This window comes from Bos indicus x Bos taurus, chromosome 17, assembly GCF_003369695.1.
Source record: "Bos indicus x Bos taurus breed Angus x Brahman F1 hybrid chromosome 17, Bos_hybrid_MaternalHap_v2.0, whole genome shotgun sequence".
Lineage (NCBI taxonomy): Eukaryota > Metazoa > Chordata > Mammalia > Artiodactyla > Bovidae > Bos > Bos indicus x Bos taurus.
Window position 1 is genome coordinate 9,085,578 of NC_040092.1, and position 22,076 is coordinate 9,107,653.

A 22,076-nucleotide genomic window follows, 5' to 3' on the forward strand; every position below is an offset into this window, starting at 1 on the left:
GATACAACTGTCTGAGAACAATAAAAGTGACAGAAACTAGGCGGCCAGGTCCCTGAGGTTTAATCTCAGACTAACAGAAACCACAAAAAGGAGCCAGAGGGCGTCTCTAAGACGAAGGCGAAACAGATTCCCTGATGCGTCTGAGCAGACCAAAAGGAGACTGTGGTTTCTGAGAACTTGGGGCTACATTCGGATTGTGTGCTTAGAAAACCAAGCCAACAAAAAACAATGAAGCAACGACTAATTCTGGCAAACTGAAAAGTTATGAGAGAAAGGAAATAATCGCTGTATACTCTATGGCTCAACTGGTAACAATATTCATATGACTCACTGTGAGCTCTGAGTACCGGTTTAATCAGAACTTTGAGAACGATATTGAGAGAAGGAATACATGCATGCAAGTTTGGTAGTGGTTTGGGGTGGTGCATGAGCTAACTTTCCACTTTCTATAGAAATGTCAGTAGATAATGCCGAAAATGGACAATCAATAAATAGCAATGTAAGAAATATGGGAAAAAACAACTGCTGTAAGAATCAGAAGAGGCTGCTTCAGGGTGGGAGGGGGTCGAGGGCGTATGGTAGTGGTTTAGACATCAACCTTACCTACAGTACTGACTTGCCTTTGTAAATGCTTTACCTGCATTACTTTAATAAACATAAACACGAAATGAAAAGAAAAAAGTAGACTTCAACGTTCCATTAGACGTACAGTGAGTTCACAGACTCTCAGGGGAGGTGGTATGTGTAAGCTAACAGTTCCTCAGGCAGATAGGCGTGACGGGGCTGCCTCCACGGGGAGTCACGCGGACAGGCGGCTGGGAGAGGCGCAAACGTGAGCCTCACGAATACAGATCGATGCCTCTGACAACCTACAGGGACTCTTCTGATTCTCTGCCACGTCTTCACAGTTGCTGGCCCCATCAAGAGGCACTCTGGTTCTGCAGGGATTTTACTCTCCCTAGACTTGATGGTACCACACTCCAGTACTCTTGCCTGGAAGGCTGCAGTCCATGGGGTCACCGAGGGTAGGACACGACCGAGCGACTTCACTTTCACTTTTCGCTTTCATGCATTGGAGAAGGAAATGGCAACCCACTCCAGTGTTCTTGCCTGGAGAATCCCAGGGATGGGGGAGCCTGGTGGGCTGCCGTCTACGAGGTCGCACAGAGTCGGACACGACCGAAGCGACTTAGCAGCAGCAGTAGCAGCAGACTTGATCCCAGTGGTCTTGCCCCAGGTCCAGCTGAGGAGTGAGGGGTATCTGTCTAAGATTATGGTGGACTCTCAACAATGACTCATGGGTAAGTCCCCAGAAGGGTCCAGAAAACAGAACAAGTTGTATACCCCATAGCTGGGTACTGAAGGGCTGCAATGTACACAGGAGAGGACCCGAAACCATGGGGGCTGAAATACGCTGGAGAGCAATCAGGTGGCCCGGGCGTCCCAGGTAAGCCTCTCAGGGGTCAAGCTGGCCAGAGGGGAGCAGCCCCGAGGTCAACTCATTAACTCGCACAGCAGCTCAGTGAGGGAGGAAGTGCCCTCCTCCGCAGAGAGGGGAACCGGAGGCGGGTGGCCCGGCCGGGGGACACCTACTTGCAGGGCGGCCTGGCACTCTTCCACCAGGCCCTGGACCAGGTAGTACTTGGCTTCTGCCAGCAACTCTTCGATCTCCCGACGGCTCTCGGGCAAGGGGACCGCCCCGTCGCGAAGGTAGTTGAGTATCGTACCGAAGTGCTTGCCACACCGGTCAATGAGGATCCAGCCTGCGGTGGGAGGAGGCGGGAAAAGAGGGGTTCGTCAGCTGGGTGTGCCTTTCCTGGAAGGTCCTGAGGGGAATGAGGTGGCTCTTGGTTCCGTCCACCTCCCGGGGTCAGCAGGACCACGAAGAAGGCAGCGGCCTCACCCGCCTGGCTCCCAGCAAAGGGCTGATGGAGGTCCTGCCTGGCAGCACCGCCATGGCCTCCCAGCCCTGCTGGCTGCAGACACCACATCCGGACTCACTGGTCTCAGGCTCTTCCAGGTTCAGGGTCCCTGCGTCCTGAAAGTGTGTTTCTAAGTTGCCTCAAAAATCCCTTTGTCAAGTGCATCCCAAGAGGACCTAATGCCCCACATCTGGATAAAAATAGGGTCCCAACGACCACAACCCATGGATGGTGGGAAGGCTTCTGGGGTGAAAACATCCACTCCTTCTTTTTCAACAATACTTTTTTCAGACTCCCACACAGCAGAGCCATTTCTAAGGAAGCAGAAGGCTCGCTGCCCACAGGCTGTGACATCTGGCTCCCAAGGGTGCCCCCCAGGCACTCACCAGCACCACCAGAAGAAATCCCATCCGTGACCCCACACAAGGCATTTAGGGACCTGAGATACAGTGGTGACCAGACAGACCCTGCCCTCGAGTGGTTCAGCCTGACCTGGGGAGACGGCGCTGGCATTTATGAGAAATGGAAACGGCTCCCAGCTGCTGACAGGAAGTAGGCATGGTGCAAAACTGTGCCTTGGTGGTGGGGGCAGGACAAGGCAAGCCCTCTCACTTATCAGCATCCTCTCCAATCTCCAATCCCACACTGGCCTGCGTTGCCCGCTTCTCCGCCACTAGAAAGCCATGCTTCTCAGGATTCCTCGGCTGAAACATACATGCTATTGGGAGGGGGAAAGTGGACTAGAGCCTGGGAAGAGGAGAAGGAGGTACCAGAAAAGGAAGTAAGACCAAGCACGCCTCGAGAGAAAATGTGAAGCCAGACAGATGGAGGGGTCTGGGCCTTCCCAACCCGTGGCATCACCCCAGGAAGGGGGCCCCCCGTCTCCTGTTGCATGCTGCAGGGGAAGGGCAGTTGGGAGGTTTACACAGCAATCAGTCACACTCTGCCTCTGCTTGCTCAGTCTGGGAAAAGCGCCAGGTTTCCACTCCTGAGACCACTATGTCCTCCCCGAGTCCTCCTCAGACCTAGGCCCTGGATCAGCAGAAGTCAACAAAGGCCAAGATCAGCCAAGGCACCTTTTCACACCCGGAGTGGCAAGTCGGCCCACCTGCCCCTAACCCAGCGCCACCAAGGGTGCGCAGGTGCTCTAGCACACGAATTGGGTGGTGCCTATCACCATCACCAGGAATGCTGACAAGGCCATTTCCATGCTTCCCGAGCCAACTACTCCTCAGTCCACAGCTCCTGGGCCTTTGGTTACAGGTTGGTCACAGGCTCTGGATTCCTGAGCACAGTGAGAAGTTTATCTGCAGTCTCGGCAAACGCAAATCAAAGATGGGGGCCTGGATCCGAGGAAGGATGAGGTCTTCACGGGGTGGCGAGTCCTGTCATCTTGACGGTGCCCGCTGATGCTATCGCTCCTTTCTCCAGTGGAGACAACACAGTACAGGCTCAGCGTCTGTCCCGCAGCTCAGATCCTTGAGCAAACAGGACCACTGAGTGTGTACGGGCGGGGCCAATCAGAGTACAGGCCCCGCTCCCCAAAGGAAGCTCCTCCCACTCTAGCCAAAGTGTGGCTGAGAGGCCCAATACTCCAGGAGAAGCCAAAAATGCAGACTTCCCTGTGAAATCTCCTGATTTTTCAGTAAACTGAAGAACTGGAAAAGATCCTGATGCTGGGAAAGACTGAGGACAAGAGCAGAAGCGGGCAGCAGAGGATGAGATGGTCAGACGACATGAGTGACTCAATGGACGTGAGTTAGAGCAAACTCTGGGAGATACTGAAGGACAAGGAACCTGGTGTGCTGCAATCCCTGGGTCTCAAAGAGTTCGGACATGACTCAGTGACTGAACAACAAAACTAGCTGTAAACCTGTCATTAACCCCCCACAGGGCAGCCAGAGCCGGGCCTGCAGGCCACTGCCTTGTGACCTCTGCAACTGTGGATCAAGTGCCCCCTTCCAATGAGCTGACGTGGTACGGTAAGGCCGGATTACCTTCCCACCAGTTCTTGATGAGAGATGCTCACTCTCTTACATTTTCCATAGATAAAAGAGAGGCTCAGAGAGGCTCAGGGACATCCCCTATTTGGGGAGGCAGCAGTAAGCCACAGAGAACAAGCGAGAAACTCGTTGGAAGACTCCTTTCATCGTACAGAACTGAGGAGCCACGGGGAACCTCGGTCTTTGGGAGAAATGGCAACCAGCTCCACTCAGCTGCTCCGGGAAGAAAACCTCTTCCCCTGCCTTCACTGAGTGGACGACTCGGCAGCTAAGAGCAAGGGCCCCTGAAATCAATTACCCGAGTGACACTCCAGAGTCTCCATAAACCAACAGGCGGACCGTGACACTGGGCTCTGGCTCAAGAATGCTGCCAGGAAATGCTTGTGGCGAAGGAATCATACTTTGGACAAATAAGGGAAAAAAAAAAATGGAGAGCCAGGCGCGCTCTCCATGAGGTTTCAATTAGCATTGTGACTTCAAAAATATTTTTGCTGCTTTCATAGCAGGAATCGATCCCTTTCAAACAGTCAGCTCTGGTTACTAGCGTGTAGACAAGCTGAGAGAGGCCAAGCCACATCAGGATGACCTGGAGTCCCCCAGCCCCTTGGGCAGGGCTGAAAGAAGGGTGAGGGGTGCAGACCCAGAGGCTCTTGGACGGACGGGCTGAAAGACGCACCCAGCGTGGGCCTCTGCTGGAAACCCAGCTCCGCGCTTGCCTGCTGGATGACATCGGCATTTCACTGAACCTCTCGGTCCGGCAGTTTCCCGTTCTAAAATGGTGCCTCCTTGCGCTGGCATAAAGGCGAGAGAATGTACTGGAGCCACAGAGCACAATGCCAGGTCTATCGGCAGCACTCAAACCAGGTCTCTGACGCTGAGCCCTGTATACAGGTCCTCGTGACTGGAGACGGCGTGTTCCAGCCCCGGGGACAGTGGTCTGCATGGCTTCCGGGGAACCTGGGAGAAGGCTCCACTTAGGGTCGGGAGCAGCAGACCACATTCCTCCTCTCTCCTTCCTTCCCCCACCTCCTCCAGGAAGCTTTCACCGACCTCTCCTTTGCCATACTAAGGTAGATCTTTATGGCCCCAAACTTGCCTAGGTACTTGAGTCCCTGTTACAAACTCAGACTCTTGGAAGCAGCCTCCTTCCTGAATCAGGATCTCCAGGGCAGGGTTTCTCTGCCTCGGCACTCCTGACACTTTGGGGTTTTTTTGGCTGCAATGGGCCTTCATTGCAGCACACAAGCTTTCTCTCTAGTTGTGGCTTGCGGGCTTCTCCTATTGCGGCGTGGTCTTAGCTGCCCTGTGGCATGTAGGATCTTAGCTCCCTGATCAGGACGTTGAACCCCTGTCCCCAGCACTGGAAGGTGGACCTTTAACAAGCAGACCACCAAGGAAGTCCCTACTGACACTTTGTGCTGTGCTCAGTCACATTTGTGTCCGACTTGGTGCAACCCTATGGACCGTAGCCTTCCAGGCTCCTCTGCCCATGGGCTTCTCCAGGCAAGAAAACTAGAATGGGTTGCCATACCCTCCTCCAGGGGATCTTCCCAATCCATACGATATACAATTCAGACAGGCAGAAGGGCGTGGAGTGCAAGAGAGTCTGCCACCACCCAGGACCCCGGGTCCCCTCTCCAGAAGCCACCAGCTTCTCAGGTATCCTGTGGAGATTTCTACCAACGCAATGCACACAGTTTGGGGCCTTCAGGGCCCTTGTTCCGTAACCAGAAAGCCGTCCTGCTGGCTTCGCCCACCTGTTTGTGGCACACTTCACTGTCACCGACAGCCTTCCCACCTAAAGGCCAGGATGACGCTGTGAGATGCAGAAAGTCTACCCTGTTTTGCAGATTTGAAGGCATGCTCAGGCCATGGGTGGGGCTGTGCAGTGTTTCCCCAGGGGCCAACAGGATTGCTCTGCCAGCACAGTGCTGGCTGGAGGACCAGACACCCAGCCTGACGTCCAGGCCTGAAAGGGCTTCAGTTCTAAGCTGGTGGTTGGGCCACAAGGCTGCCACACTCGGGCGCCCCAGCCTGAGGGCTGAGCCCACACCAAACTACACAAAGCAGATAGTAAGAGCTAGCCAGTTCTGCCTTCAGTAGCGTCCTCGTTTCCAGCTCTGTATATTTTGAAAAAGCCTTTCACCTCTCTGAGATGTGCCTGAGTGTCAGCTGCTCAGTCATGTCTGACTCTTTGCAACCCCATGGACTGTGCCCCCAGGCTCCTCTGTCCATGGGATTCTCCAAGCAAGAACACTGGAGTGGGTTGCCATGCCTTTCTCCAGGAGATCTTCCCGACCCAGGGATCAAACCCAGGTTCCCCGCACTGCAGACAGATTCTTTACCATCTGAGCCATTAGGGAGTGGATTTCTCACTGATCCGTAATAGCAGCAGCCACCCCTCAAAGGGTTAGGGTGACTCTTAAATGTAACAAAGCCCCCAAAAGGCCATACTGTGAGCTTTTCCTAATGGCTCGAAGGGGGCTGGTGCTCCCCTGAAGTGAAAACAGCTGTGGTTTGGCATATCCAAAAACCACACTCCTTCCCTGGGGACGCTGGGCTTTCCAGGAAGCCCCAGGCAAGCACATGGTCCGGCAGCTGTTGAGAAGCCCACGCAGGCCTGCTGCTGCCACTCCCGGGAGCCTCCCAGCTGGGGGCGGGAAAGCCCCGGACTGCGTCTCCTTTGTGACATGGCATCAGGCCACCACAGGCGAGGGCCCTTCAGGGAGATGAGGCTCCCACTTTGCTTCTGAAGCAACTTGGGCGCTTTTCCTGAGCCCTGCCAAGGACTGGGCAGGGCGGAAGTAAAGCCACAGTGATCCTGGGCTCTCAGATAAGGTCTGTTTCCTTCGGCAGCTGGGGCGCTATTGTCTTGATTTCCACAAACACTCCCGCGATGCTGGGTGTGGCCCAGCAGAGGGGACCCTCCCACTCCTAAGCAGCTCGGCGCGGACTTCTGGGCATGGTGTGGAGGCAGCTCTGGGGTTCTGGCCTCACTCGCCTGCTGCTGCTGGGCCAGAAACCCAAGGTCACTGGGAGCCCAGGGAAGCAGGACTTCGGGCCCCACAGACTGGCTTCTCCAGGACACAGGGAGACGCATCCACTGGTGGACAGCTCAAGGGTGCGCTCTCTTAGGATCTGAGAACATGATGTGCACACCGGGCCCAGGGCCCCCAATCCCACCAGGGGTCAAAACTCGCCCCTCTCCCAGGCACTACCATCCCCAGAGAGGCAGGGCGTCAGCACAGATGCCAGCCTCAGAAACAGGGAAGGTAAGGCCAAGCCAGGCTGTGGCCTGGTCTCAAGCAAGCTCAGGACAAGCAATGAAAGATGGGGCCATCTTTCAACCAAATGCCACCTTCCTCCGTAAACCCGGTCAGAGAAGGATGCTCTCTGTTTCAGGGTTCTGAGCGTTCCCGGTGGGTTGGAAGCAGGACCACTGGAAGCAATTCTTCATCTTGTATTAACAGGACTTTCCACGAAAACAAAAAAACCACACACTGAATGCACATATACTGAACGCTTCCTAGGGACCAACAGCCCCAGGAAGTAGGTGCCACCGTGCCCATTTAGCAGATGGAGAAACGAGATGTCAGCAGATTAGACAACTTGAGGAGGGTCACCAGACACGAGAACGGGAGCTGCAACCCCAGTTCAGGTCGGTGAGTCCTCAACAGGCCCCAGCCTAGGAGGGCAAGGGTCCCAAGCAGACGGTCCTGCCTGGGTCACACCTGAGTCTCACTCAGATCACAGGATCTTCACAAAGAGAATGGGAAGGGAGCCAACCAGGGGAGCCAGTCCAGTGTCTGCTGCACAGAGCTGAGGCCTGGGGGCGGGGAAGTGACATTCTCAAAGTCACAACGCAAGCCAACAGCTAAGTGGAGACTATGACCCCACCCACTTCCCCCCAGGTCTCAGCTTAGGTGTCACCTCCTTAGGGAAGCCCTCCTTGACCACACCCTGAATAGATGTGGTCTCCATTACTCACACTCAAGGCTCCCTCCACATCTGGTAACACTGAGCATAACAGGAAACCCGAGCCGGTTTTATGTTGCTTTTCTGAACTGGAAGGAAGCCCTCGACCAGAAGCACAGCCCCAGCCCGGGACCCTGGGCTTACCTTCACTGTCCGTGAGCACCTCCATGCGCCCGCTGAACATGGCCTTCAGCATGGTGTCCTGCTTGGTCAGCGTCTGCATGGTGGTGTAGTAGAGGGCTCCACCCACGTTCAGCTTCACGTACTTGGAGCTGGGGCTCGTGCCCTTGAAGGAAGTGGTGCGGGTCGCAGCCGCTGGCACCGCTGAGCTCACCACACTTTCTCCTGACATCTCTTCCTGCCCGGGGACAAGACGCAGGGTCAGCAGGGTCAGCAGGGTCAGGGCACCAGGCCTGATTTCCTTTCCTCAACCAGTGGGCTGCGGCTGGCCTCCAGATGAGTCCTACTTAGTCCTAGTGTGTCCTGCACTGAGAACAAAGTTCACTCCCGGTCTTCACAGCTCAGGAAGAGTTCAGAGGAAAACCTGGATTTCTGGCTTCTCTTAAATCAGAGGCCAGGCCTTCCCTGGTGGCTCCGGGGTAAAGAATCGGCCTGTCAACGCAAGAGACGCAGGTTTGATCCCTGAGCCAGGAGGATCCCACATGCCATGGAGCAACTAAGCCTGGGAGCAGCACTGACTGAGCCCGCAAGCCTAGAGCCTGTGCTCTGCAAAGAGAAGCCACTGCAGTGAGAAGGCTGCACACAGCAACTAGAGTAGGCCCTGCTTGCCACAACTAGAGAACAGCCTGCACAGCAACAAAGACCCAGCGTAACAACAACAACAAAAATCAGAGACCAACTAGGCCAGCAGGGGAACGCATGGTGTGAGCTGGGGCGCCGGCCGCCCCGTAGGCATGCGTATGCAACCCCAACTGGCCCCAAACTCCACGCAGACAGCTGGGCTCACACAGCGGCTTCACCTGTTGACCCTGCAGATCTGCATTTACCACCGAGTCCTGCATTACAAGGAGTTCCTTTGTGTCTACTGCTGATATAACTAAAGGGACACCCTGGCTGTGTCCTAAAGCGGCTAAGAGCGCTACCTGGGTCTCTGTCCCCTTGTTGCCACTCACCACGCAACAGATGAAAGTGACGCCTTTCAGCTGAATTACCCATGAAACAAGCTTGGAAGAAATTGAGTGTGATCTCAACTACCATTCCCCTCCAGGGAAACAGTGTTTCCCAGGACTCAATGAAAGACATAAAGATGCGGTGAACCCAGTTACTGCAAAATTAGAGGCTTCCTGCACTAGCGTCGCCCCACAGCGCAAGATTCACCGAGTCCCTCTAAGAGCCCTGCTGGTGACCATGGGCATCTCAAGTCGTAGAAGCGGATGCCGCTTCTGATCGAAGCAGACGGACGATGGGAGACTGGAACCTGGCGCGCGTGTACGCCAAACTGTTTATAAAATTTAATTGCATTTCTATTGAACTACGGTTGATTTGCAACGTTGTGCCAGTCTCTGTGGCACAGCACTGACTCAGTTACACACACACACATTTTAATACTCTCTTCACTGCGGTTCCCTGTGCGCTACAGTAAGACCATGTTGCTTATCCAGCCTCTATATAAGTCAAGTGGCCTTATGAAGCATCACTACAAACAGAGCTCATGGAGGTGATGGAATTTCAGCTGAGCTATTTCAAATCCTAAAAGAAGATATTGTGAAAGAGCTGCACTCAATATGCCAGCAAATTTGGAGAAGTCAGCAGGGGCCACAGGACTGGAAAAGGCCCGTTTTCGTTCCAATCCCAAAGAAAGGCAATGCCAAAGAACGCTCAAACTACTGCACAACTGCACTCATCTCACACACTAGCAAAGTAATGCTCAAAATTCTCCAAACCAGGCTTCAACAGTACGTGAACCGAGAACTTCCAGATGTTCAAGCTGGATTTAGAAAAAGCAGAGGAACCAGAGATCAAATTGCCAACATCTGCTGGCAGGAGAAATTTCAGAAAAACATCTACTTCTGCTTCACTGATTACGCTAAAAACTGTGACTGTGTGGATCACAACAAACGGAAAAATTCTTGAAGAGATGGGAATACCAGAACACCTGACCTGCCTCCTGAGAAATCCGTACGCAGGTCAAGAAGCTACAGTTAGAACCAGACATCGAACAACAGTCTGGTTCCAAATCGGGAAAGGAGTACGTCAAGGCTGTATACTGTAACCCTGCTTATTTAACTTATATGCAGAGTACATCATGCGAAATGCTGGGCTGGATTCAAGATTGCCAGGAGAAATATCAATAACCTCAGATATACAGATAACACCACCCTTATGGCAGAAAACAAAGAGAACTAAACAGCCTCTTGATGAAAGTGAAAGAGAGCGAAAAAGCTGGCTTAAAACTCAACATTCAAAAAACGAAGATCGTGGCATCCAGTCCCATCAGTTCGTGGTAAACAGATGGGGAAAACAATGGAAACCGTGACAGACTTTATTTTCTTGGGCTCCAAAATCACTGCAGATGGTGACTGCAGCCATGAAATTAAGAGATGCTTGCTCCTTGGAAAGAAAAGCTATGACAAACCTGGACAGCATATTAAAACGCAGAGACACGTTGCTGACAAAGGTCTACATAGTCAAAGCCATGGTTTTTCCAGTAATCACATATGAATGTTGAGAGGTGGACCATAAAGAAAGCTGAATGCCGAACTGATGCTTTTGAACTGCGGTGCTGGAGAAGACTCTTGAGAGTCCCTTGGCCTGCAAGGAGATCCAACCAGTCCATCCTAAAGGAAATCAGTCCTGAACATTCATTGGAAGGACTGATGCTGAAACTCCAATACTTTGGCCACCTGATGCGAAGAGCTGACTCACTGGAAAAGACCCTGATGCTGAGAAATACTACAGAAGGAGAAGGGGATGACAGAGGGTGAGATGGTTGGATGGCATCACTGACTCGATGGACATGAGTTTGAGCAAACTCCGGGAGTTGGTGATGGACAGGGAAGCCTGGTTTGCTGCAGTCCATGGGGTCGCAAAGAGTCGGACACAAATGAACAACTGAACTGATGTAATAGTTTACATCAGCTAATCCCAACTCCCAGTAGAAACCTTTCTTGGGTAGGTAAAATTCTACAGCTGGAGAAGTGTCCGAGAATGGCTGAGTCTTTACTGAACCTGTGGTTCGGGGCTGAGAAGGCAGCCCCTGACGGCCAGCAGCTGCCTGGCCTGCACGCTGAGGCTCTGGGCTGCCTGCAGCCCATCACCACCAGACAAGGCCACCTGGTGGCAGATGGATCAAGATCCAAGCAAGTCCTCTCCGTGATTATGTCTGAACACGGACAAAAACACTGTCCCAAAAAATGACCAGTAGAAGCCAGGGCTGCTTCTTTCCCAATTAGAGCCCAAGCCCCATTCCATCCTTCGCACCTTAAAGGGAGGAATTACGGAGACCCAACCACAGAATTAGCCCTATTTCCTGACAGCATTCAACACAAAGTGAAGCCCCACTTCCCTGATTTCTCCCCAAACTCACCCACTGCCAGCCAGAGTCTCCTGAGCCACCTCACACTTCTCCTTCAATGTATCAAGGAAACAAACTCAACTTTGACTGCAAACATGCTCCTGGTTTTAGCTGGAGGGCATAAAACTATACTCTGATAACTGCAAAAGGATTTTTAAAAAATATTCTTTATTCCTTTGTCAGCCTTCCCACAATGAACATGAACATGTATTATGTTGATAACTGATAAAAACAAACAAAAAAAAGTGTCTTTTTTCTGCTGCAACACCTGGTATGTGGGATCTCTAACCAGGGATGAAACCCACGTCCCTGCAGTGGAAATGTGGATTCTTAACCACTGGACCACCAGGGAAGCTCCACAAATGTTAATTTTTAAATGGGCTAAGGGACTAACTGATAGCAACCTGCCATCCATCGGTGGTAGCAGAGACAATGGCAAATTTGCTCGACCTCCATCCCCTCAAGAGTGGCCTGGGGAACTGGTGTCAGGGCCTGCTGCGGGAAAAGATGATGAATGGCCTCCTGAAGAGTAAAGTGTTTTCTAAAGAAACTGTTCCTGCTCCATCACGCAAAAACGTCACAAGCAATTAAGGTTTGAAAAGTGCAGGCTGAGCTCACCTGGGGTCTCTGTGGCCTGATGCCAAACGCAAAAGACAGAGGCCAAGAGGAAGCAGGGCCCTCACCTCCCAGCTTCCTTCTGAAACCAGTCCCGGGATTTCAATTGAAATTCGATCCCTGGTTAGAGATCCCACATGCCAGGTGTTGCAGCAGAAAAAAGACACTTTTGTTTATTTATCAGTTATCAACATAATACATGTTCATTGTGGGAAGGCTGAAAAAGAAAGGAATAAAGAATATTTTAAAAAAATATTTTGCAATATCAGGGTATAGTTTTATGCCCTCCAGCCAAAACCAGTTGGTGACACTAACAGTCATCACCAACCACTTACCCCAGAAAGACACATCATCCATGGGATGACAGAAACAGCTTATAGGAATAAGGAATTTTGGAAAACTTTGAAGACCTGTAGCAGGGTGGTTAAAAAGCTTGTAGTTAGGGTCTTCCGGTTCAGGATGGTGGAGAAGGACTTGCGCTCATCTCCCCCTGCAAGAGCACCAAAATTGCCACTAGGTGTCGAACAGCCATCAACAGGAGGAACTGTAACTCACCAAAATAAGATAGCCGACAAAGAAGCTGCAGCAAAACGGTAGGAGGGGCGCAATCACGAAAAAAATCAAGTCCTACACCCGCCGGGTGGGTGACCCACAGACTGGAGAACGGTAATACCAAAGAAGTTCTCGCACTGCTGTGAAGGTTCTGAACCCCAAGTCAGGCTTCTCAGCGTGGGGATCCAACAAAGGGACTGGGAATCCGACCCTGAAGGCCAGCAGCATTTGATTATAGGACTCCCACAAGACTGGGGGAAACAGACTCCAGTCTTAAAGGGCACAAATGAAATCTTGCCCACACCAAGACCCAGAGGAGAGGAGCAGTGACCCCCCAGGAGACTGAGCCAGAACTACCTGCCAGTGTTGGAGGGCCCCCTGTGGAGCTGTGGGTCAGCAGGGGCTCACCACACAGACGGGGGCACTGGCAGCAGCAGTCCAGGAGTCCCCCTTGGCATGAACCCTCTCGGAGTTCACTAACTCTACCACAGAGCCCAGGGCTGGGTGGTCTCAAGCCAAACAACTACCAGGAAGGGAGTGCAATCCCACCTATCAGCAGACAATTGGATTAAAGCTTTACTGAGCAAGGCCCTGCCCACCAGAGCAAGACCCAGTTTTCCCCACCTCCAGTCTCTCCCATCAGGAAGCTTACACAAGCTGCAGCCTCCTCTGTCAGAGGGTGGACAGAAGAAGCAAGAAGAACCACAGTCCCACAGCAAATAAAACAAAAACCACATTAATCAGCATGAAAAAGCAGAAAGTTATGTCCCAGATGAAGAGACAAGATAAAACCCCAGAAAAACCACTAAGTGGAAGTAGGCAATTTTCCAGAAAAAGAATTCAGAATAATGATAGTGAAGATGATTCAGGATCTCAGAAAAAGAATGCAGGCAAAGATTGAGAAGATGCACGAAATGTTTAACTAAGACCTAGAAGAACAAAAGAACAAAGATGAATACAGTAGAAGGAATCAATGGTGGAAAACTGAGCCAGAAGAACACATAAATGACACGGAGGACAGAATGGGGGAAATCAAAGCCACGGAACAGAATACAGAAAAAAGAAATGAAGACAGCCTAAGAGACCTCTGGGACAACATTAAATGCACCAACATCTGAATTGTAGGGGCCCCAGGAGGAGGAGAGAGAGAGAAAGGACCTGAGAAAATATCTGAAGAGATAAGAGCTGAAAACTTCCCGAATATGGGAAAGGACATAGTCAATCAAGTTCAGGAACCATAGAGAATCCTAGGAAGGATAAACCCAAGGAGGAACACACTGAGACACACAGTAATCAAATTGACAAAAATTAAAGAGAGATAAAATACTAAAAGCAACAAGAGAAAAACTACAAATAACATTCAAGGGAACTCCCATCAGGCTATCAGCTGATTTCTCAACAGAAACTCTACAAACCAGAAGAGAATGGCATGATACATTTAAAGTGATGAAAAGGAAGACCCTACAACCGAGAATACTCCACCCAGCAAGACTTTCCTTCAGATTTGATGGAGAAATCAAAAGCTTTCCAGACAAGCAAAAGTTAAAGAAAATTCAGCACCACCAAACCATCTTTACAACAAATGCTAAAGGAACTTCTCTAGGCAGGAAACAAGAGAAGGAGAATACCTATCTACAGAAAATAAACCCAAAACAATTAAGAAAACAGTAATAGGATCACACATATTGATAATTACCTTATATGTAAATGGATTAAATACACCAACCAAAAGACACAGACTGGCTGAGGAGATGAAAATATGTGCATATGTGCACTTCCGCTTATCACATCGCTCTGCTTGGTCCTTCAAACTGTATGTATTTATTTTATATTGTTAGCACATTCCCCTGTGGCCTGCAACTGTAATGACCTTTTATTTTTTTATCTGGCTACTGATTGTGAAAACCAATAAGCATCTTTCATTATTGTGATTATGTAACTATTACTCACTTAATAGCATTGTATGATTGGTCAACAGGAAAATAATAGAGTTTTATATCACCAAAATTATCATTTAACAGAAAACCTGTAATCACTTTTTAAAATCCAGATGCATATCAGAATTATCTTGGAATGTTTTGAAAAATACAAAAGGCCAGATATTGCTATTTTTTCTCTTTCTGCCAGAGCTCAATATGTTTCCAATGAGCAGCCATGTTTAAAAACTGGACTATATAAGGATCTTTTACTTTTATCTAGTTTGTTTCACTTTTTCTATTTCATATTCAGCGCTCCCATTTAATTTAGCTTGTTTTCCAATTTCTCCATCTCTCTTTTTTTGATGTTCTTTCTCAAGCCTTTATCAAGTGTAGTAAAGCTCTTGTATACACATATAAAAATATGTGTAACATATATTTTAGAAAATATGAATTTTTGCCTAACTAAAAAATTTATGACATTTTGATTCCACTTGTTTGACTTAGCCTGAATAGAATGTTAAATTTCTAATTTAAAAAAATAGATATGCAACAAGCAACAAAGGTTTAGTGTGTAGCACAGGCAACTACGGTCAGTATCTTATAATCACCTACACAGGAAAATAATTTCAAAAATAATATACATGTATATCGCACATTTCTGTGTACCTGAAACATTGTGTCAACCACACTTCCATAAAATACAAATATTAGAGGAAAAAAGCTTGTATTTATGGATTTTGGGGGGGTCTTGGGTGGGATGGGAGTTCATTAAGGAAATCTGCCCCAAAATGTCAATATTTTTTTAAGCACCCTTGTCAGATCAAAATTTACACAAAAATAAATGTTTTGGGGAAATGATGTAGCATTTTGTAAGGCACCTAACATGAAACAGGTAAATAAAAGTCGTAACAGATAATTTTGTGTACTGTACTTGCTTTGCTTTCCAATACCTTTTTAAAGATAATGTATATACAATAAATGTTTTTTTATATCTGTTTTGGTCACATTGGGTCTGAGCTGCAGCACGTGGGGTCTTCGTTGAGGCACATAGGCTCTCGAGTTGTGGCACGAAGGCTTCAGAGCTGGAGGGTTCAGTGGTTGCGGCATGGCCTCTGCCTTGAGGCATGCGGGCTCTTCCCGGACCAGGGATCGAACATGTGTTCCCTACACCGCAAGGCAGGTTCTTAACCACTGGACCATCAGGGAAGTCCCAAAAAAGTGTATTTTAAGTGTAGAGTTGGATGAGCTTTGATCAATGGATGCATCATGTGTACGTTAGCTGCTCAGTCAGGTCTGACTCTTTGCAACCCCAAGGACTGTAGCCCGCCAGGCTCCTCTGTTTATGTGATTTCCCAGGCAAGAGTACTGGAGTGGGTGGGCATTCCCTTCTCCAGGGGATCTTCCCGACCCAGGGATGGAAGCCTGGTCTCCCTCACTGCAGTTAGATTCTTCACTGTTTGAGCCACCAGGGAAGCCCATATATGTAGCCCCTACTCAAGACAGAGAACATTTCCATCACTCCAGAGAGCCCCTTTCCTGAAGATGCCACTGTTCTAATGTGTATCATCACAAACAACCATTTAAAATCCAAATAGGGACTTCCCTGGTGGCCCAGTGGCTGAGACTTCGTGTTCCCAATACAGGGGGCCCAGGTTCGATCCCTGGTCAGGGAACTAGATCCTGCATGCGGCAACGAAGGCCTGGCGTAGCCAAATAAATAAATATTTAAATAAATAAAATCTAAACAGTGGTGGAAGACAGCTATCATTATTTCCCTTTTGTGAATTTGGATACCTTGAGCCCACATTCAGTCACTTCCTGAAGTGCATGGTGACAGAGGCGGCCTGATAACAAAGAGAGAGAAGGACGTGGGCAAGTCCTGCCTGGCCTCAAGCCCACGATTTTATCAATGGTCACACTTGGTACATACAGAGCTATGACACAGAAATTGAGAAAGGAGACCTCACCTCAGTCGTCTTCAGAAAAGCTCCAAAATAAAGACAGGAAGCCATGTGTGGCTGAGGGCTTGGGTTTGCAAATCAGACCTGAGTTTAAGCCCCTGGCCCTGTAACTGACCAGCTGTAGAAGCCTGAAGGAGCCATTCGAGCCTGTGCTTAGCCACTCAGTCATGTCCAATTCTTCTCTACCCTTCGGGCTGCACCCCGCCAGGCTTCTATATCCGTGGGAATTTTCAAGCAAGAATACTGGAGTGGGTTGTCATTTCCTCCTCCAGGGGATCTTTCTGACCCAGGGATCGAACCTGCATCTCTTGGGTCTCCTGCATTACAGGCAGATTCTTTACCTGCTGGGCCATCAAGGAAGGCTGTCTGGAACCTAGTCTGATCTAGCAAGCGGGACAGGAGCCACGCCTCCCTCCCAGGGCTGTGGTGACAGAAGCCCCAGAGGGTGCTGGGCCCAGGCCCTGGCTCAGAGCAACATGAAGCACCCAAAGCATGATCATCTGAGGATGCGCTCCAAGTCTCAAATTCTCTTCTCTTCAGAGACCATTTCCAGCTCTTCTGACATCTGACTGAATTACTAAGAGGACGAAGGTGGAAAATATCTTGGTCTAGCCTGAGAACTCTGAATAGACAAAGCAAGCCTTGCACCTTTTTGGAGCACACTTCAATACTAGGAGAGGACCTTGGGAAATATGGTTCTGGCTGTTGTCTGTCCCTAAGCCCGAGTTAGATGGAGCGGGGACACAGAGCAGCAGACAAGGAGGCTCTCACAGCCAAACCTCTCTTCGGAGGACTCCCCAGCCATCCCCGCTGGGGTCCTGCTTTGTTCCAAAGGCTTGAGTTCATTATCAATGAGGTTGGGGAGGTGAGGCAGGAGAGAGCAAAACTGGCTATAAGAAACACAGGTAATCAATACTTGACATACTAGTTACCAATTTTATTCAATCAAAAGTTTACTCTAATTATATCAGTAAGTCTGGCTTTCTCTTTCCCAACTCAGAATCAGCACACTGTTGCTGATTCTCAATGGTGGCTCTCCACTTACCAAAAAAAAAAGAGAAAAAAATACTGATGCCTGGGCTCAACCCAGGGAAACTCTGATGTAACTGGTCTGGGGATGTAGCCTGGAAATAGAAATTTAAAATTCCAACTGCCTGGGTGATTCTAGCGTGCAGCCAAGATTGCAACCCTCAGTTCTAAAAGATCTGTGTCACCCCCGGGTCAAGCAGGCTACATTTAACTTCCTGGTCTTGCAGAAGCTGCCCCTCCTCTGGCTCCATGGACCCTATGAATTCTAGACCACACATAAAAACAAGCCAAATCAGAAACAAAAGCAGGCCTCTGATTCACAGCTTCAGGCCACACACAGAGAGGAAATAACTGTACACTAGCTTAAAAAAAATAAAAAACATATCAGCCGTGGGGGAAAGCCCTTGACTTGAAAAGAAATCCAGGCAAGTAAGTACAATAGGAAAAAGAGACTGAATCCCTCAACCTCCGAAGTGTTCTCTACCATCTCTCTGCAGAACTATGTTCCTTGTTGTGTGTTGGAGGAGACATGTACGTGGAAGGTTTGGACGTGAGTTTAGCAAACTTGGACTGCAGTTCTGTGTGACGCTTAGACACACCAAGTCTCAGTTTCTTAACTTTTTTTTTTAAACTATGGGTTCTACCTGGGAGGATCTGATAAGGGTATTTATTGATTTATTCGGCTGAGCCGGGTCTTAGCTGTGATACGTGGGATCTTTGACCACTGTGGCATACAGAATCTCTAGTTGCGGCATGTGGGATCTAGTTCCCGAGACCAGGGATCAAACCCAGGCCTCATGCATTGGGAGCACGGAGTCTTAGCCAATGGATCACCAGGGAAGCCTCTCAGTTTCCTTACTCGTAACATGAAGTTCAAGTCAAAATCTTCAGAATAATCCTCAAGGAATAAATGTTTAAAAAAAAAGAGTGTCCTTTTCCTTCTGCTCCTCAAGCTATCCTTAAGACCAGAGGGTCCTAGCCCTGGCAGTACTGGAATCACCTGGGTGCTCTTAGATGTGCTGAGAGTTGGCTTCAGCCCAAAACAATTAATCAAATTGTGGAAAGGTGTGGAAAGAAAGGTGTGGAAACTCAGAAACTAGTGTTTACAAAGCTCTTCAGGGTGATTCTAATGTGCAGCCACAAAGCTCAGGTGTTCCTTTAACTAACTAGATCTAAGGGTTCATTGCCTTGAGGCTAATTATAAAACTTCCCAACTCTGGGCACTTCTGCAATTCAAAAAAGTCTGTTCCATTTCAAATCAACTAAATTCAACCAGCCACAAAACTGTAGCATTATCTGGTATCTAAAACCTACAGGACAGCCACTGCTACTTCCAAGTGTTCTGTCAAATTACTTACTCTTCCAGTGTTGAGCACACAGACCATTGTCCTATTTCTTTCAACAGTCTAGTGAGAAAAACGTCATCATTAATCCCATTTTCAAAGGGAAAATTTAAGTATCACAACTATTAGGGTCCTCTGACTCCCACTCTCATGCACTTCTCGTAACAGCCCAAATCAAGAAATCATGACTTTAATCGTTTGCAGGGCTTGCTGGGCCTTACCCCCAGATTAACTCAGTAGTCCGGTAGGGTTTGAAAACTTGGCCATTTCTAACAAGTTCCCAGGTGATGCTGCGGGTCTGGGGACCACAGTTTGAGAACCACTGCTTCAGTGCCGCCTTCCCTTAGGGTGGAACTTACTTGGCACAGAAATGGAGTAGTTCAAAGTCAGATACAGGTAGAGTCATTTCTTCTTCCATATTGGCCTTGGGACTGGTGTTCCCTAAGACTGCACTTTTCAGGGAAGAGACTCCGGGCAAACAAGTGAAGAAAAAAAAAAAGGGTCTGGGCTGAAGTTTGGTCATTCCCACTCAGGGACAAAGCCAAACAGCAAAGCCCTGAAGGATTCCAAGCACAGAGAAACATTCCCACAGATAGGTGATGAGAGGGTGAGACACCCCGAGCTTCTTAGGTGTGGCCACCCCGGTCTCGACGGAAGTTGACCAGATACGTACCCGGGCACCAGTTAAGGTGCTGAACTCCGTGGCTAAAGTATCCTGACCTGAGGCCCCTGGCATCCCTCCGCGGAGTTCCCAGCGTCTAATCCACGCCCTCCCACATGCTCCTTCTCGTTTCTTTTCTCCACGCCACTGGCCCGAATACTCAGACGCACCTTGCCCACTTCCCCGAAACCCAGAGACTCTAGCACAACTTCCAAAAACCCCAAACGCCCCGCTCCAAGCAATCTCACTTCGCTCTCTGGTCACCTACACATCCACCTTCACAATCCTTCCTATTTTCCTCATTTTCCACCCCAAAAGTCCACTTTCAATGACATCTCTTTGTTCTCTTTGCAATCACCAATTCTCATTTCTAACCAGCACTCAAGTCTTAAGAGGTGGCCCGGCTCACCACTACCACCCACCCCCCACAACTTACTCAAGTACATATCTACTCCCCAAGCCCAAATACCCTTTCCCGCGTCCCCAAGAGCCAGGGATAAGCCCCCCACCCTACAACAGAGGCACAATTCTCCGCCCAGAGCCCTTCCCCCACCCCCAACCTCGCCCCCCATCCAACCTCCCAACCTCCTCTCCCCTATCGCGACAGTCCATCGTCGCACCCCTTCCTCTCGGTCTCTGCCCTCTCTATTCTGCCTCTGACCGGCTCTCTCAAGCGGCTCTGCAGCCCCTAGTCCGCGGGCAACGCCCTCCTTACCATGAAAAGCCGGAGGAAGCCGGAGTCTCCAAACCCGGACTGAAAGAGACAGGAAACACCCAGCTCGCGTGAGCCGCGGGCGGAGGCGGGGCCGGGGCGGGGACTTCCGCTGTCTGCACCTCACTTCCGCCCCGCAGAGGACACCTTCCTAAAGGGTCCGTCGTACTACTACTAGATAGAGACCAATTTTCTTCCAAGCTCCCTAGTTAGAATGGGTTGCGTCTCTTCTCGGCTGGGCCAGACGTTTATCCCTCTCCTGAATGCTCCGCTTTTGCAGCTCCCATAAATTACAAGATGCAGGGAGGTTTTCCCATCCGGACGAATAAGCTCTTCGGAAGTGTCGTTTCCGGAACTGGTTGTTGTTTTCCGACGGAACTCTCAGAGTGAACACCCCGGGGCAAGATGGCGGTCGGGCCTCGGCCGCTGCCCCGGGTCTGGCAGAACTCGGGGGTATTGGGCTGAAGCGGTGATAACTGCGGCCTCGATCCCGAGCGCCGGGGCCTCGAGCAGATAAAGGTCTACGGCCTGTGGGTAGCGAGTGGGAACAGGGTTGTGGGTTCTCCGGGTGGTGGGATCGGGGTCTGGGAGGGAGTTAGCCCTAGGGCCGGGTCCCTGCTTCGCCTGGTCGGGGTTGCAGGTGCTGGGGGCTGGTTTTTGGGCTTCAGGGGACGTTTCTCCGTGGCCTTTTTATTTCCGGAGCTACTGAGATAAAAAGAGGCAATAGGCCTTTATAGACAGACTTGTGCTGGATGAAAAAAATTGTTATTGTGATTGATGCCGAGGACAGACGCCGGGCCTCAGAAGTCATCCGTACCGGAGTTCCAACCGATTCTTTATAACCTTGAATGAATTCCCTCCCTTCTCTGTGCCTCAGTTTCCAACTCTGTAAAATGGCGTAACTAGCTCCTGTCAAATGGAGGATCTCGTGTGACTCAAGTTTTAGTACGATGCCTGACGGCTCTCAATAAAAACAGCTGAAGTGAATAATAACAGTAAAGAAAAAGCTGGTAGTAATCTGACTCTATCTTGGCCCCACGGGCAGTCTAGCATTCTTGACTTTGCCTTCTGTGAATGGGGGCGTCCCTGGGTCTTCTCTGTTTCACTTGAAATAAGTAATTGTTTTGGAGTTGGAGATGAGTTCAAAATCAGGAGCCTTGTGAACTATGACAAGTCATGTCCCTCTCTGAATATCGTTTTCTCTGTGGGAAGGTGGTAGCATGCACCTATATAGGTTATAGCCTTCAATAAATGATAGTGATAGCTGTTATCATTAATAATCTAAGTCCTATTGCTTATTCTTAAGAAAATTAGGCTATTGAGACCTGATAGAGCTGTTGAAAAGTCAGAGGTGATTAAATATCTGTATAGTATTTGACCCATGGTCCATACTTAACCAATGGTGATGGTCGTTCAACCTGGCTGCCCAGCTGTTCCCACCATGAGTGGAGAATTCTGTGGGCCTCAGACAGCAGTTGGTATTTATGGTGCTTCACTTTGGGATGACCCTCCCTGGACTGTCAGGCTCTTTCATAGTTCTCCATGACGTTGACCTCATCCAGAAAAGACTGAATCTCTTATGGAACTGTAGAAGTAGGGTCCTAACTCTATTAAAACCTTGGCTCTGTCCCTTACTAGTGGTCTAACCTGGGCTACCTGTGTGTATGTCAGTTGCTCAGTCATGTCCGACTCTTTGTGACCCCGTGGACTGTAGCCCACCAGACTCCTCTGTCCATGGAATTCTGCAGGCAAGAATACTGGAATGGATAGCCATTTCTTTCTCAGGGGATCTTTCTGACCCAGGGATCGAACTCGGGTCTCCTGCGTTGCAGGCAGATTCTTTACCATC

The 22,076-nt window shown here is 49.8% G+C and overlaps 2 protein-coding genes across 9 annotated transcripts in view; one reads left to right on the forward strand and one right to left on the reverse strand.

The window, feature by feature from the left end:
- The window catches only part of KCTD10 (potassium channel tetramerization domain containing 10), a 29,447-nt gene extending 9,114 nt beyond the window's left edge, over positions 1-20,333 (reverse strand). For 2 of the 3 annotated variants that reach the window (XM_027566523.1, XM_027566522.1), the window contains exons 1-3: positions 20,231-20,333; positions 8,045-8,258; positions 1,594-1,763 (exon numbers count right to left, since the gene is read on the reverse strand). In XM_027566523.1, coding sequence (XP_027422324.1) covers positions 1,594-1,763; positions 8,045-8,258; positions 20,231-20,233 — 387 coding nt within the window. In that variant the 5' untranslated portion in view covers positions 20,234-20,333. Of the gene's footprint in view, positions 1-1,593; positions 1,764-8,044; positions 8,259-19,213; positions 19,323-20,230 lie in introns of all 3 variants that reach the window. The other variant, XM_027566524.1, reaches the window with a different exon arrangement.
- A 263-nt stretch (positions 20,334-20,596) lies between these two features.
- UBE3B (ubiquitin protein ligase E3B) overlaps positions 20,597-22,076 on the forward strand; it is a 46,426-nt gene continuing 44,946 nt past the window's right edge. For 4 of the 6 annotated variants that reach the window (XM_027566517.1, XM_027566520.1, XM_027566514.1 and 1 more), the window contains exon 1: positions 20,597-20,757. The gene's annotated coding sequence lies outside the window, so the exon portion shown is untranslated. The remainder of the gene's footprint in view (positions 20,758-22,076) is intronic. The other 2 variants (XM_027566518.1, XM_027566515.1) reach the window with 1 other exon arrangement.